The sequence below is a fragment of the Mastacembelus armatus genome, chromosome 11 (assembly GCF_900324485.2).
Source record: "Mastacembelus armatus chromosome 11, fMasArm1.2, whole genome shotgun sequence".
In the NCBI taxonomy this organism is placed as follows: domain Eukaryota; kingdom Metazoa; phylum Chordata; class Actinopteri; order Synbranchiformes; family Mastacembelidae; genus Mastacembelus; species Mastacembelus armatus.
In genome coordinates this window covers 7,923,865-7,935,972 of record NC_046643.1, presented here as the reverse complement: position 1 = coordinate 7,935,972, position 12,108 = coordinate 7,923,865, and the positions used below count along the sequence as shown (strand labels likewise).

Here is a 12,108-nt window from a genome sequence, read left to right as displayed (position 1 = left end):
CATGCACTCTGGCATCAAGTGGGAAATGGTACAGCAGAGAGAGAAGGGCTGAAAGGGGAAGGGATGGAGATGAGTGCTGCTAGGTACAGGGTAACTGGAGGAGTAGGCAAGTGTGCCAAAAAGAAGAAGAAAGTTGAAAAGGAAAGAGGAGGCTGAAAGAGTCACTCACACGTGGAAGATGGTCTTCTGGTCTCCCACCACCTCACCGTCTCCCACCGTCAGGGTGTCATAGCCTCGCTCAAGGTCAAAATCCTCAAATGTCAGCTTGATCACCTAAACAACAGTGGGGACATCGCCAAGACAACCGTAAATGACAGGTGCTTGAATGCTGTTGACACCAGGTGCAGAGGAGAGACCCCTTCCCATCTGTGACTTTCCACCAGTCTATCATCTGTCTATCTCTTATATTTGCCTTGGTCCTTCTATTTACACACAGAAAGTATGTACCAGCTGCATGTGTTGTTTGTAAAATGTCTATCCATTACTCACATACCTTCATGAGGCTTCATCTCATCTGATTCCAATCACAACTTTTAATGATCTGTTTGTGCGAATTTTCAGCCTGGTATGTCCATAGAGCTTTGTCACTGTACATGTGTGACTGTGTGTGCATATTTTCTAACATCTGACTTCCAGTTTGATGATTATAAACTCTCACCCACTAATCAAATATCTGATTGCTGGCCAGACGGTCTGCATGAACCCTAGTCTCTGCTCATCAATCCAGCAGGTTGCAGGCGCCTTTGTGGCCTATTTAGTCAGACGGAGAATGACTTTAAATACACCAGGAGATGTGGCAGTGGACCTGGAGGTTGTCCTCATAAAGGTGATGCAAAAGTTTTATGAGATTTATGTATTGGGGTTTATCGGTTAGGAAAAAACAAAAATACTGATTTAATCTCATTTCTATGCTGCAGGGGGGAACGTGTGACAGAAGGTGGAACAAGGTAAGAAAAACAATAAGTTTGCCCTCGCCAAGGGATGCAAGGGGCAACTCTAATAAAAACAAACAAATAACATTTGATTATGATATTGCAAAACGTGGATAAATAAAGACAAAAAGCAGGGAATATAACAGACTAAAATATAAAAAATAAAAGGAAAAGCAAGGATGGACTGTTTTTGTCTCCTATTTTAAATTGGCTGCCACTGATTTCCGCCAAATTCTTAATGTTTTCAGAGGGCTGAGACAGCAAGCCCTAATGAAAAAGCTTATATAAATGCAAATTGCATTCTGTCCTATGTTAAACTCAGTGCCTAATGAAAATTGCTAAGGTGGAGAGAAAAGATGGATGGTGTGCAGGCAAAATAGGTCAGATCACTCGATAAATAGAGTTTCATACCAAAAACTCATCTCCCATATGTCAGCCAACACTTTAGACACAGGGGGTGAACACACACACACAATATATATATATAAATATATATATATATATATATACACTTTATATTGTTTGCAATATCTGAGGGCATCTCTGACATTTTGGTTGTTTTGGAACAGAGACCCCATTTTACCTGACGCTGACAGATAAACACTTGAAAGATTGTCAACTAAAAACAGCTGCATTCAGTACCTTCAGGACATTATGAAGGAACAACACTTGACAAGAACAGCCATTAGTCATAATGTCATGAGGTTAGATTAAGGTCTAGAAGAGCTGCGTCACGTCCCATCCACCTCCCTGTGCAGTTCCACCTCAGTGTCCTGCCTGACCTAATGTCTCCTCGGGCTGGGCCTATGTGGAAGGGCGGGAATAGAAACTCGTTGCATCTCTAAACAGAAAGAACAGCCCTGCTCCATCTTCATCCGGACCAGAATCAGAGCTAGAGACAGGCCAAAGTCCCACTGTATGTGTCAGCAGCCTGCCCAGCATACAGTATACCCCCACAGGTGTTGAAGTGTGTATTTGTGTTTGGGGTTGGATGGGTTCCCGTTCTACCCAACTACCCTCCTGCCTTGCCTTTCCCCTCATACAGCCTTGGCACAAAGCAGTAAGAGAAAGCAATAACACATTAGTAAAACGATTTTGTTTGAGTTTAAAGAAGGATATTTGACAGGAAAGCAGCTGGGTAGACTTGAACTGAACTTCAAAGTCCATGGTTTGATCAGAGTGGCTATGGCACTTTAATGATATCCCCTGAACATGCTCTCAAAACTGTTTCCTTCTCTCCCGCACCACAGGTGTAAATGAAAACTGTCGAGCCACTGTTGTCCACCCTCCAAAGATAACTTCTGTCACATGGTGTGCAGTAAAAAGTATAAAATGAGCTGTGCGTCAAAGAAAAGCTTCCTCTGGAGTTCCTCCCTAACAGATGCAAAGACCAGTTAACTGTCTTTTTTTTTCTTTTTTTTTTTGCTGGCAGCTAAACACACCACTTCACACACTGCTGGAATAAGGCAATTACAGTAGCAAAGCTAAATCAGCACTCTGCACTGTTGCTTAAATGCCACGTTTAATGACTTTCTACCTTAGATGTGTCTGTGGCTGTGATCACCCAAGTGCAGTTGGCATTGTTGTCATACTGGACTGGGTAGTTTGGAGATGTGATGACACCACTGGGTCCTCTCAACTGACCTCCACACATTGGTGCTGTAAGAGAAAACAAGCAATTGTTAGGTCAGTGAGAGTTTAAACACCTACTTTCTCACTGTGGAATGTTGTGTGTGGCAGACCCTCTCCTGGGTTGCCTGTTAAATCCACAAGTCATCATGCTGTTTGGCTGCTAGTTGTGCCAATTAATCTTTTAGCCACCGCAGTCTCCACCTGTTAGTGTTTCTTGGCCTGCCCATTATGTAAACTACACATTTTAAATGTGCTTTGTTGTATTCTCTTCAAAAAAGACCTGAGATAGGAGTCTTCTCTGCTCCAAAATGTTGGACCTGATCCAAAAATGGACCTCTGGAAAACCTTCTTGAACCCAACAAGCTTGAATTAATTTGGAAACAAGAGAGACTCAATTTAAAGGGGACCTGAGAACAGCCAGACCTGAAAAGAACTGGGTATAATTAGACCCTATTCAAAATGCAATTCAATGAGTTAACAAAGAGGCTCCGTAAACTCAATGTAAATGAACAGAAACTATGAATATCCTTCAAAGTCAAATTTTTATAAATAACTGAAAGCCCTATTTACATCCCCTGTCTCAAAAAAGTAAACCATTTTGAAGTCAACTGGACCATAGACAAAACACAGTGTTGTGATCAATGTGAATCAAATTCAGAGGTTCACTGGTCTCATTCTTGCCTCAAAACAAATCTGATCACACTTTTGCTTGGGTCAATTCAGATCCTTTCAAGTAACAGAGTGTGATGGCGTCAGTTTAGGCCATTCCATAAATTAGTTAGGTATTGTTTCATTTGTATTATTTTTACATTGAGTGTACCTTTAAGAATATGAGTTACAGATAATTAAAACATATATTTGGTTTCTTTTGTTGACATACACATTTGATTAATTTTGTAGTTGCCAAATGTTAAGTTTGCTGCATATAAGTTGTGGTAATATGTGTTTTTCTTTTGAGTTACAGTTCTGCAGCTGGTCCCGGGGTGTCTGAAGCCATGGGAGATTTAAATACTTTCAGCCTCATTTGGACTGTACCAATGACTGGCCCAGGAGCTGGGGGGGGGGGTTATGAGGGGGAGTACTTTGATTCATATAGTTACTTTGGAGTATTATTTGTTATGTAAAACAACACTTAAATTATTCTGAGCAAAATTTGAACTCGTCTGATATTCCGAACCAAGTGCATCCAGGAGGCCGTCTAGTGTAAAATCACATTGCTCTAAAATATATTGGGAGAGGATCTTTTTGAAAATATTGTCAGGCTATGTAATTCATTATAACAATTAAACAAAGTAGATGATGTCAGACTTTATGTCTTTATGATCCAATGCTACTGTTTAAATACCAAAATGCAACCAATAAAATGGTTGAGTAGCTTCCAAGTATGGCTTATAAAAAAGAAATATAACAAAACAAAAATCAAATATCACACTTGATATTCTCTTTGCAAAAAGCGGGTGAGCAGTATGCAAACCAAGCTTTAAAGGACAATGTGACTTTTCTTACTGATGCCTGAGGGTGTCTGCATGGACAAACTGTTAAACAACCCTTCAAATTAAGGCAGAATTTCTAATGAGTACTTTAAGGTAAGGTAGTGGTGGGTGGGTGTGTGTGTGTGTGTGTTGGTGTGTACATATGTGGGGGATAACGTGAAAGTTTTAGAAAGGGACTGAACCAGCTACCCTGATTTTAATGAGTTACGTCTAAGAGAGGTCCTTCGGGTGTTCAAGCCGAACTCAGTGGTTCCATGCTCCAACCCTCTCCCACCAAATCAACCCTATTAAAATGTAGAAGGAACTTTGGCAAAGTTAAGGGGAAAATAAAGTAATTAATATGAGTTGTGCTGACAGAGAGGGTGACCTTAATGAAAATAATACAGCACAGAGGAAGTCCACTCAAGCTATCATAGCCCATCCTGTGTTTTTTAAATCATGCCTGATAAACTTTGTGTGTTCAGACAGACATCAAAGTGCAGCAAGCCAACAGGCAATCATAATCCATGATGGTAAAAAAGTATAACAGCACAGTGTGACCCGAAAGAAATAATTAGTGAAAAGAGAACTGTGAATTTCATATCCAGAGAATGAATTTGCAGTCAAAGATTACATTTTTTTCCTCTCTGCTAATGATGGTGCTGTTCAATTTAATGATGACTAATGCTAATTTAGGATACAGATCTTCAATTATTCCTGAATATTTAATCTTCATTTAAACAGAATGAGCCAGAACAAAGGTGTAGCACCAAAGGTTAAATGAAGACGATGGAATATAATATTTTTCAAGGTCATTTAAATGACGTTATTGTTTATGTTATGTAAATCTCAAATGTTACTTTACAGAAACCAGAAAACCAGCTGTCAGTCACATCATGGCCTGCATTCAAAATGGCTCTATCACCATTTCATTTTTTTATTTCAAATAACACAGACAGGCGAGTCAAGACCTTTGTCACTGTGTTTGACGTCACTAAGGTATTATTTTTCAAATCCAGGTGACTGCTGGCTTGGATGAGACAAAGCACAATCAATACCCCCACTCATATAATCCTCCTGACATCATGGCCCCCTCTCCTCAGTGCTGTAATTTAATTTTGCTACAATTGGATCAGTCCAAGACAAAAGAAAGAAATGGGGTGCCTGTGGAAAGATGGATTTACTGTACAGTAAGTGAAGTAGAGTAACAACACAGTCCTACGGAATAAAATACATAAATGCTGCTAAAGTAATTACATTAGATCCCACCCCACACTGGTAAATGTAACTGAATGAAAATTTGAAATGGTTAAATGTTAGTACACATCCAGCAATAGTTACCTTGTCACTTAAAAACCTCAAAGATATTTCCATAGTGTCTGTTGATGCACTTTCTGATGTTGCAATTTATCAAAATACCAATTTCACTGCATGCAGAAGTGTTTGGCTTAATTACTTCAAACTTTTCAACTTATCGTGCAGCACTTTCCAATTACAGGGTCGTTTTGGAGGAAGGCCAATGTATTTAGTGCTGCTGAATCAATGAAACAAATAATCAACCACCACAACAACTGCCAATTTAAACCCAGAATAAAAGATTATTTTGCCCACTTAGGGCAGCAGACACAAGCTGTGAATACCACACTGACAGAACTTCACCCTTCAAGGTGATATGGAGAACTTTTTACAGTCTTTTATTTACAAGAACCAGCAACATTCTCATTCATTTAGAGTTGTGCTTGTCCACCCTGCAAATGTAGGTCCAATACTCACTCATTTAATTCTGTTATTAGCCTCTACAAGACCTGCAAGTCTCTACAAGAATGAACCAAAATAGATAAAACTGTGGACTATACAGGTAAACAACGTGCTGAAATTTGGTAAAACAACCCCTCTCTCATTGTGGTTGTTTTGAGTAGGAATGACTCTTTCCTTCACAATTGCTTGCAGAGCTATTGCTCCCAGCACTGGAACAAAATATATGACAATCAGAAATACTGTACAGGAAGCCTGGCTGCTTTTCCTGCCTGTCAAAAATGGTCAGAAGCAAGGAAAGTGTGACTGTTAGTGCAGCTGTATGCCAACCTATCTAAACAACAGGAAGCAAAAGTATTCTGGCCAAAGGTCAATGCCAAGCCAGTCACAATAAAATGCACATCAACATCAGGGGACTGAAGTATGGAACTATAAATGGAGGTCACACTGAGACTACTTCCATTACACATGTGCATGGACTGACATCCTTACCTCTGCATATCGGTCGATCATCACTCCAGCCTACATAGCTGTCCGTCACTCTGAGACAAGTGATGCTCTTTGAGCCCTGCAGTTCATAACCCTCGTCACAGGAGAAATGCACTGTGGCTCCTCGCCTGCAGTGAAGATTGCGTACAGGGAAAACGCATCAGCATGATTTTTTCTGACTTCCTGACTGAGCCAAAAGCCCTGCATTGTGGGAGACGGATGCTACCCATTTGTCTGTGTTACAGCTGACCACTGATAGAGACAATGGCTCAGGAATGAAACTCCATAATCCCTCAGGTAGTATCACCATCCCACAGAGGCAGCCCATTAGTGTGCAGTGGCTGAAATTGTTGGATATTTGTTTTAGTGTACACATTTCTCTATCTAGATCGGTTGCAGTGGCTTTATGGGGCATGACCCTGGGTAATGTGCTGTATGCTAGAGCACATTTTGAGATGCAATGCATCATTTTACTATAAAATCCAACTGTGTCAACAAATTCCAAAATGCCCACCCAGATCACTTTTGATTAAAAGTTAACTGTGGACAAAATCATACACTTAGACTTTTAAAGTTTTCAACTTTAAGAGACAATTTCAGTCACTGTATCCCATTATAGCAACAGTACATTTAATAAAATAAGACTAAAACAAAGAAATAACCACTACTACTTATATATATATATATATATATATATAGTCATAAAAATCTTGGAAACCAATTTCACTAAACAAAATGTTTTATTTACATTATGATAATCCATCATCTATTCAGTTATATTAGGCAGTTCTCATGAATCATTTGTCAGTTGCTTTTACCTGAAGTCTGACCCTTTTCTTTTTCCTCGATCTGGGATCCCTGGGTCTGGACACATGTTGTGCCCCTGGGCTACACCCATCTGAGACACTAATGGGAAAAGACACAGATACAAGGATTATGAAAGCATAGGCTGTTAGTCCTAAGTTTTCACAGGCTGGCTATAGTACACTTGTAGTACAATGCTGCACTTATGTACACAAACTTGTTTAGCATACACCTTAACATTTCTTACCAAGTACATTGTAACCCTAAGCACGTTCCTTGTGGTGCTTTGTTAAATCATGTCACCGAGTGCAAAACAGTGGAAGATAAAGTGCCAGAGGGGTCAAATAAACTTGGCCAACCAAGAGAGCCCATCTGACTGACTGGGAGGTATCAAAGGTCCAAAGGGCCAAATCAATGTGACACCTGCTCATTGGACAGGGTCCCAGTGTGAGGCAAGGCAGCAATGAATGTAAAATAAAGCTCATTGATGTCAGCAGAGGTAATGAAAGAAATAGAAGTGAAAAAATAAGTGTTACTGTTGAATAATTGAAGAGGACAGTGATGACTAACACAGGAACCTGGGACTGCCAGGTCAGGGTTGATTGTATTGCATTAAAAAAGTAACACATGGCAGTAATATATTACTTTTTTGCACAGTAATATAACACATTGCTAATAAATGTTTGGTTATATGTGTTACAATCTCAGTAATGAACAGCACAACATTCACTGGATGTATAATGGATGAATAAACTATATTTCAGTGTTTCAGATTGCCTATTCATACTTCTGTTGTTATTTTGGTGAAAGTAACTCAAAAGTAACACAAAAGTAGTGTAACGCATTACAATTCAGACAGTAATATTGTAATGTAACTAATTACTTTCAAATGACAGTAACTAGTGATATGTAATGTCTTAAATAATAGGACTAACTTGCCCAACACTGTGTGGCTTTCTCACAAATTTATAGAAGAATGTTATTTTGTCTTATTGACACAAACATTTTTGATCGATCTCTATTTGTGCTGGCAACATCATGAGATTAGATTTTAAAGAATTCAGTGCAACGTTTGTTTGTTTATAGGATCCAGCGAGGAGGATCCAGTCCAGCAATTCTGCTGCATTACCATAAGCATTATGTCCTATAAGAAAGAGCTTAAATTTAATGAACGTAGGGTAAATATTGCATTAAATGTGGAGAAAATACCAATAGGATATTGCCTGAAAACTATATTTATAGACTATTCATTTGTTGGGTCTTTAGAAGTCCAAGTAAAATAAACATTATTTTCACTGAATAACATTTTCCATAATGTGCCTGTCTTTCCTTTAGTGGTTACAGACAGGCTAAGAATGTGGAAATATTGGAGAGGGTGAAATCTAATGTGAAAATAGGTAAAGAAAAATCAATGTAAATTAAAGGGAAAAGAAACAAGTTTTTTTTTCTGAGAAACATAAAGATTAAAAGCAAAAAAAAAAAATAAAATTGAAAAAGGTAAAGCAATGAATTGTAAAAGGCCCTGAGGCAGAATTACCAGTAATGCAACTCTTTTTTTTTGTTCAACAGGTTGGTCTTAAATTCAACACAGATCTCTCTCTGTACCACTCTAGTCAAGTGACTCATGGCTGTTAATGTTCCAGATGTTCAAATAAAGCTGAACAGGATAATGAACAGTGAACTTAGACAGAAGACGAGAAAGGACAAGGGCAAGGAAGTCTGCCGTGGCAAAACCGATGCAATTACTGCTGTCCACTTGCCATTAGAACTGCAACGCCAGCACAGTCTGTGTGTTTTTTTGTGTCTCTACCTCCTTCAACAGTCAGCCATGTCCCTTTTCTCTGGCCAAGAAGTAGAAAACTTTTAAAAGACTTTGAACAAAAGTTGAGACAGGTGAAAAGATGAAAAGGGCTGTCTGGCATCTCCTCCAACAGACAGTGTCAGAGTTGTGTTTCCTTGTACTGATCTTTTAGTCACTCAAACCAGACGCAAACAAAGTAACAGTTATTGTTAACACCTACATTTGCTCAGATTTAAAAACTGGGAGTGGTATGAATAGAAGTAAATCAACAGATTTTTTTCTAAAGCAGTGGAAACAATGGTCGCTCTCTGATGAAAAAAAAAAAAAGCATTGATTTTTGTCCAGTATTTGCAAAAGACTGAGGATTGTAACTTACACACTGATATCTTGTGGTGGTTGTCTTTGCTAGGCAACATCTTTACACCTCGAGACTTAAGTTCAGTCATCTTCTTAACTGGAAAGGAAACAGACATATATCAGACAGCAGAAAGTGCAATAACGGCATCCACACATTCAATCAGTGGTAAATCCAATATAATGCATAAATATGCTGCCTACACTTATGTTATGTTCACAGCAGTTTCACAAAGCAGCCAAACAAGAATGAAATCCTAAAAAAAACTGTCAAATAAAAAAAAAAAAGAAAAGATTTTTACATTTTTTTCTCACAATAAAATCCACCATTTTACATTACAAAGATTCGTTTGTTTAATGTAAGTCCCTAAAAGTCATAAATTTTGTTTACATTGAAGAACAGAACTCAACTTTCTAAAATTTCCCTGCAATCTTGTGGAGTGAATGAGGGAGTAATATAATTGATTGATTATTAGGATTGGAAGGAAGGCGCGAAACTGCTCACCTCTATTCAATAGAGAGATGTGCTTTAAATTGCTGAGCTTCATGATAATTGCCCCCCAAAAAAACAAACAAAAAAAAAAAACAAAAAACAAAATCATGATTGCAAATTAAGAGGCTCATCTAAATGCATATTTATTCACCAATTTCAAAAACTATCAGCATTGTCTGTGCACCCCTTCACACATAGTCTTTTCAATTATTCTGATGGTTCCTGACAATAGAACTTCACTTGTTTTGCACAATAGTGTTTTTGATCTTTTACTCAGTTTCAGCTACATTTTAATTCAAATGCTAATCTGAATCATGTGCAAAAAATAAGTGTCTGGAAGAAAGAAAACACAATGAAGAGCTTTCTATTTTTTTTTTTTTTTTTACCCTAGTTACAAAAGGAGAGTCAGAAAAAAGGTGTCTTGTTTCTGGTAAGGAAATTAAAAAAGAGTTTAATTGTGTGGGGTTGTTTTTTTGTGCTACATGACATGAAGCCCTTAAAGCCAATAAAGATATTGAATCAACGTATTCCCCCTTCATCATGTTATTGGAATTATGGGAACTGTCATCATGAGAATGGCTGTTGGCTGCTTTGGTTTTAGGCAGGTGTACCTAATAAACTGCCAACTGAGGGTATTTATCATCCAACATTTAATCTTGTAGGCTCTCTATGTTCCCTGTTTGCTGACCCTCCTATATAAAGATAAATGTGGCACAAAAAAATTGTTTAGAATTTGATGTGCTTTTTAATTATTTATGATTTTCCTTCTAAAATATCCAAACCTCTCTTTGCATTACCTTGGTACTGGGCACTGAAACCTCTCAATTTGTGGTTTCCATCAGAGGTAAAGTGCAGTCGAAGCCAGTTCTTGCTGCTAATGATGGGTGAGGGCAGGTTAGGGCCAGTGAACCTGCAGACACAGAGACACAGAGAAGAGTACCTTGGATTATTAGCATATTAACATATAAGTGTTTTAAGATGCAAACGCAATGGCCGTCAGTTGCAAACTGCAGTAATGGATAGATAAAGTTCAACATAAATTCATTTCAGGTTAAAGGTAAGGTTTCTGCCAATAATAGCCTTAACAGTTGTACCAGCATTGACACACCAAGTACCATTTCTTTGTTCTTTTTTAGTTATTTTGGTATTGTTGTGATACAGTAGGTATAATTATCATCTTTAGTTCACTATATCATCTGCATTCGCATGAAAGCAGCTCTACTTTAGCTTGTTATGTGTCATAATGCAATTACTCAATCCATCAGATTTCCAATAAAGTCGAGCCCAATGGCAAGCATTATATAGTCTTGTTTGTTATGGTAATTACACTAATGTTTAAAAACTGGTATTGCAGCCATGACTTACAGATGTTAATATGCTGTGTCTTTAGGACCTATTATTGGGAGGGTCTGTTACTCATGGGGAACTGTAATGTTAATGACTTTTAACCAAGCTGATAAAAAACGTGACCAGGAAAGACGAGCTGTGGCATTTGCACAGAAAGAAAACTCCATTTATTGCTTTGAAAATGCAAGAGTAAATTATAATTTACAAACACTTTTAGCGGCTCCTGATCTGTATGGTAATGAGGGCTGTTGCTTACCAGGCACTTCCTCAGTTTTTAAAGCCAAAGTCATTTAGGGACACATTACAGTTTATCTTGAGATACACTAACACAAGCGCATGCACACACTCCTACATGCACGTACACTATGTGCACCTTGCTTTGTGTCATGCTCACATTCAGACAAGTATGTGCATAAATTCCAGTTCTTCAACTGCAAATTACATTTCCCCAACTGTAACCACCTCATCTCCCCAACCTCCTTCTACAGAGTAAATGGAGTAGCAGAGCAGCATACTGAGGTACACCTCCACCCAGCTCTCATTAACGCTGCTTGGGGGGAAAAAAAAGCAAAAAAAAAACATGTACATGAAAAAAAAAGCAAAGACAAAGCAAAGTAAAAAGTTTGATTAAATAATTAAATAAAACAAGGAATATAAAAGAGGTAGGAGGCATTTTGCGAGCTAATAACTACTCTTCTCTGAATGCAAAAAAGTGCACTAATGCTGCAGGGACAGAAGAATAAAACGGCTTTAAACAAACAGTTCCAAAAAAAAAAAAAAAAAAAAAGACAGGGATCCACTATAAAGAGAGATTCAGTCTAGAGAGGGTGTTTGGTGGAGATATGTGACTGACAGTACTGTAGAGTTCTCTCAGGATCAATTAAAAGGAAGTCTCTGGAAGTAGAGAGACTTAGCTTTTGGTTGATGAAATCAGAGCCTCCTTCGTTTGTAAAGTACGCTCCCGTTGCACTGGGGCAACAGTCCTGCTGCAAAGGTGCCCAACTTATTAGCTAAGCTGAAAGTAAACTC

General features: G+C 38.3%; 1 protein-coding gene across 1 annotated transcript in view; it reads right to left on the bottom strand.

Moving 5' to 3' along the window:
- Positions 1–12,108, bottom strand: part of csmd2 (CUB and Sushi multiple domains 2) — a 198,949-nt gene that overhangs the window by 94,249 nt on the left and 92,592 nt on the right. Inside the window, exons 6-11 of the mRNA XM_026299974.1 lie at positions 10,530–10,642; positions 9,262–9,339; positions 7,099–7,186; positions 6,284–6,408; positions 2,470–2,591; positions 170–273 (exon numbers count right to left, since the gene is read on the bottom strand). Coding sequence (XP_026155759.1) covers positions 170–273; positions 2,470–2,591; positions 6,284–6,408; positions 7,099–7,186; positions 9,262–9,339; positions 10,530–10,642 — 630 coding nt within the window. The remainder of the gene's footprint in view (positions 1–169; positions 274–2,469; positions 2,592–6,283; positions 6,409–7,098; positions 7,187–9,261; positions 9,340–10,529; positions 10,643–12,108) is intronic.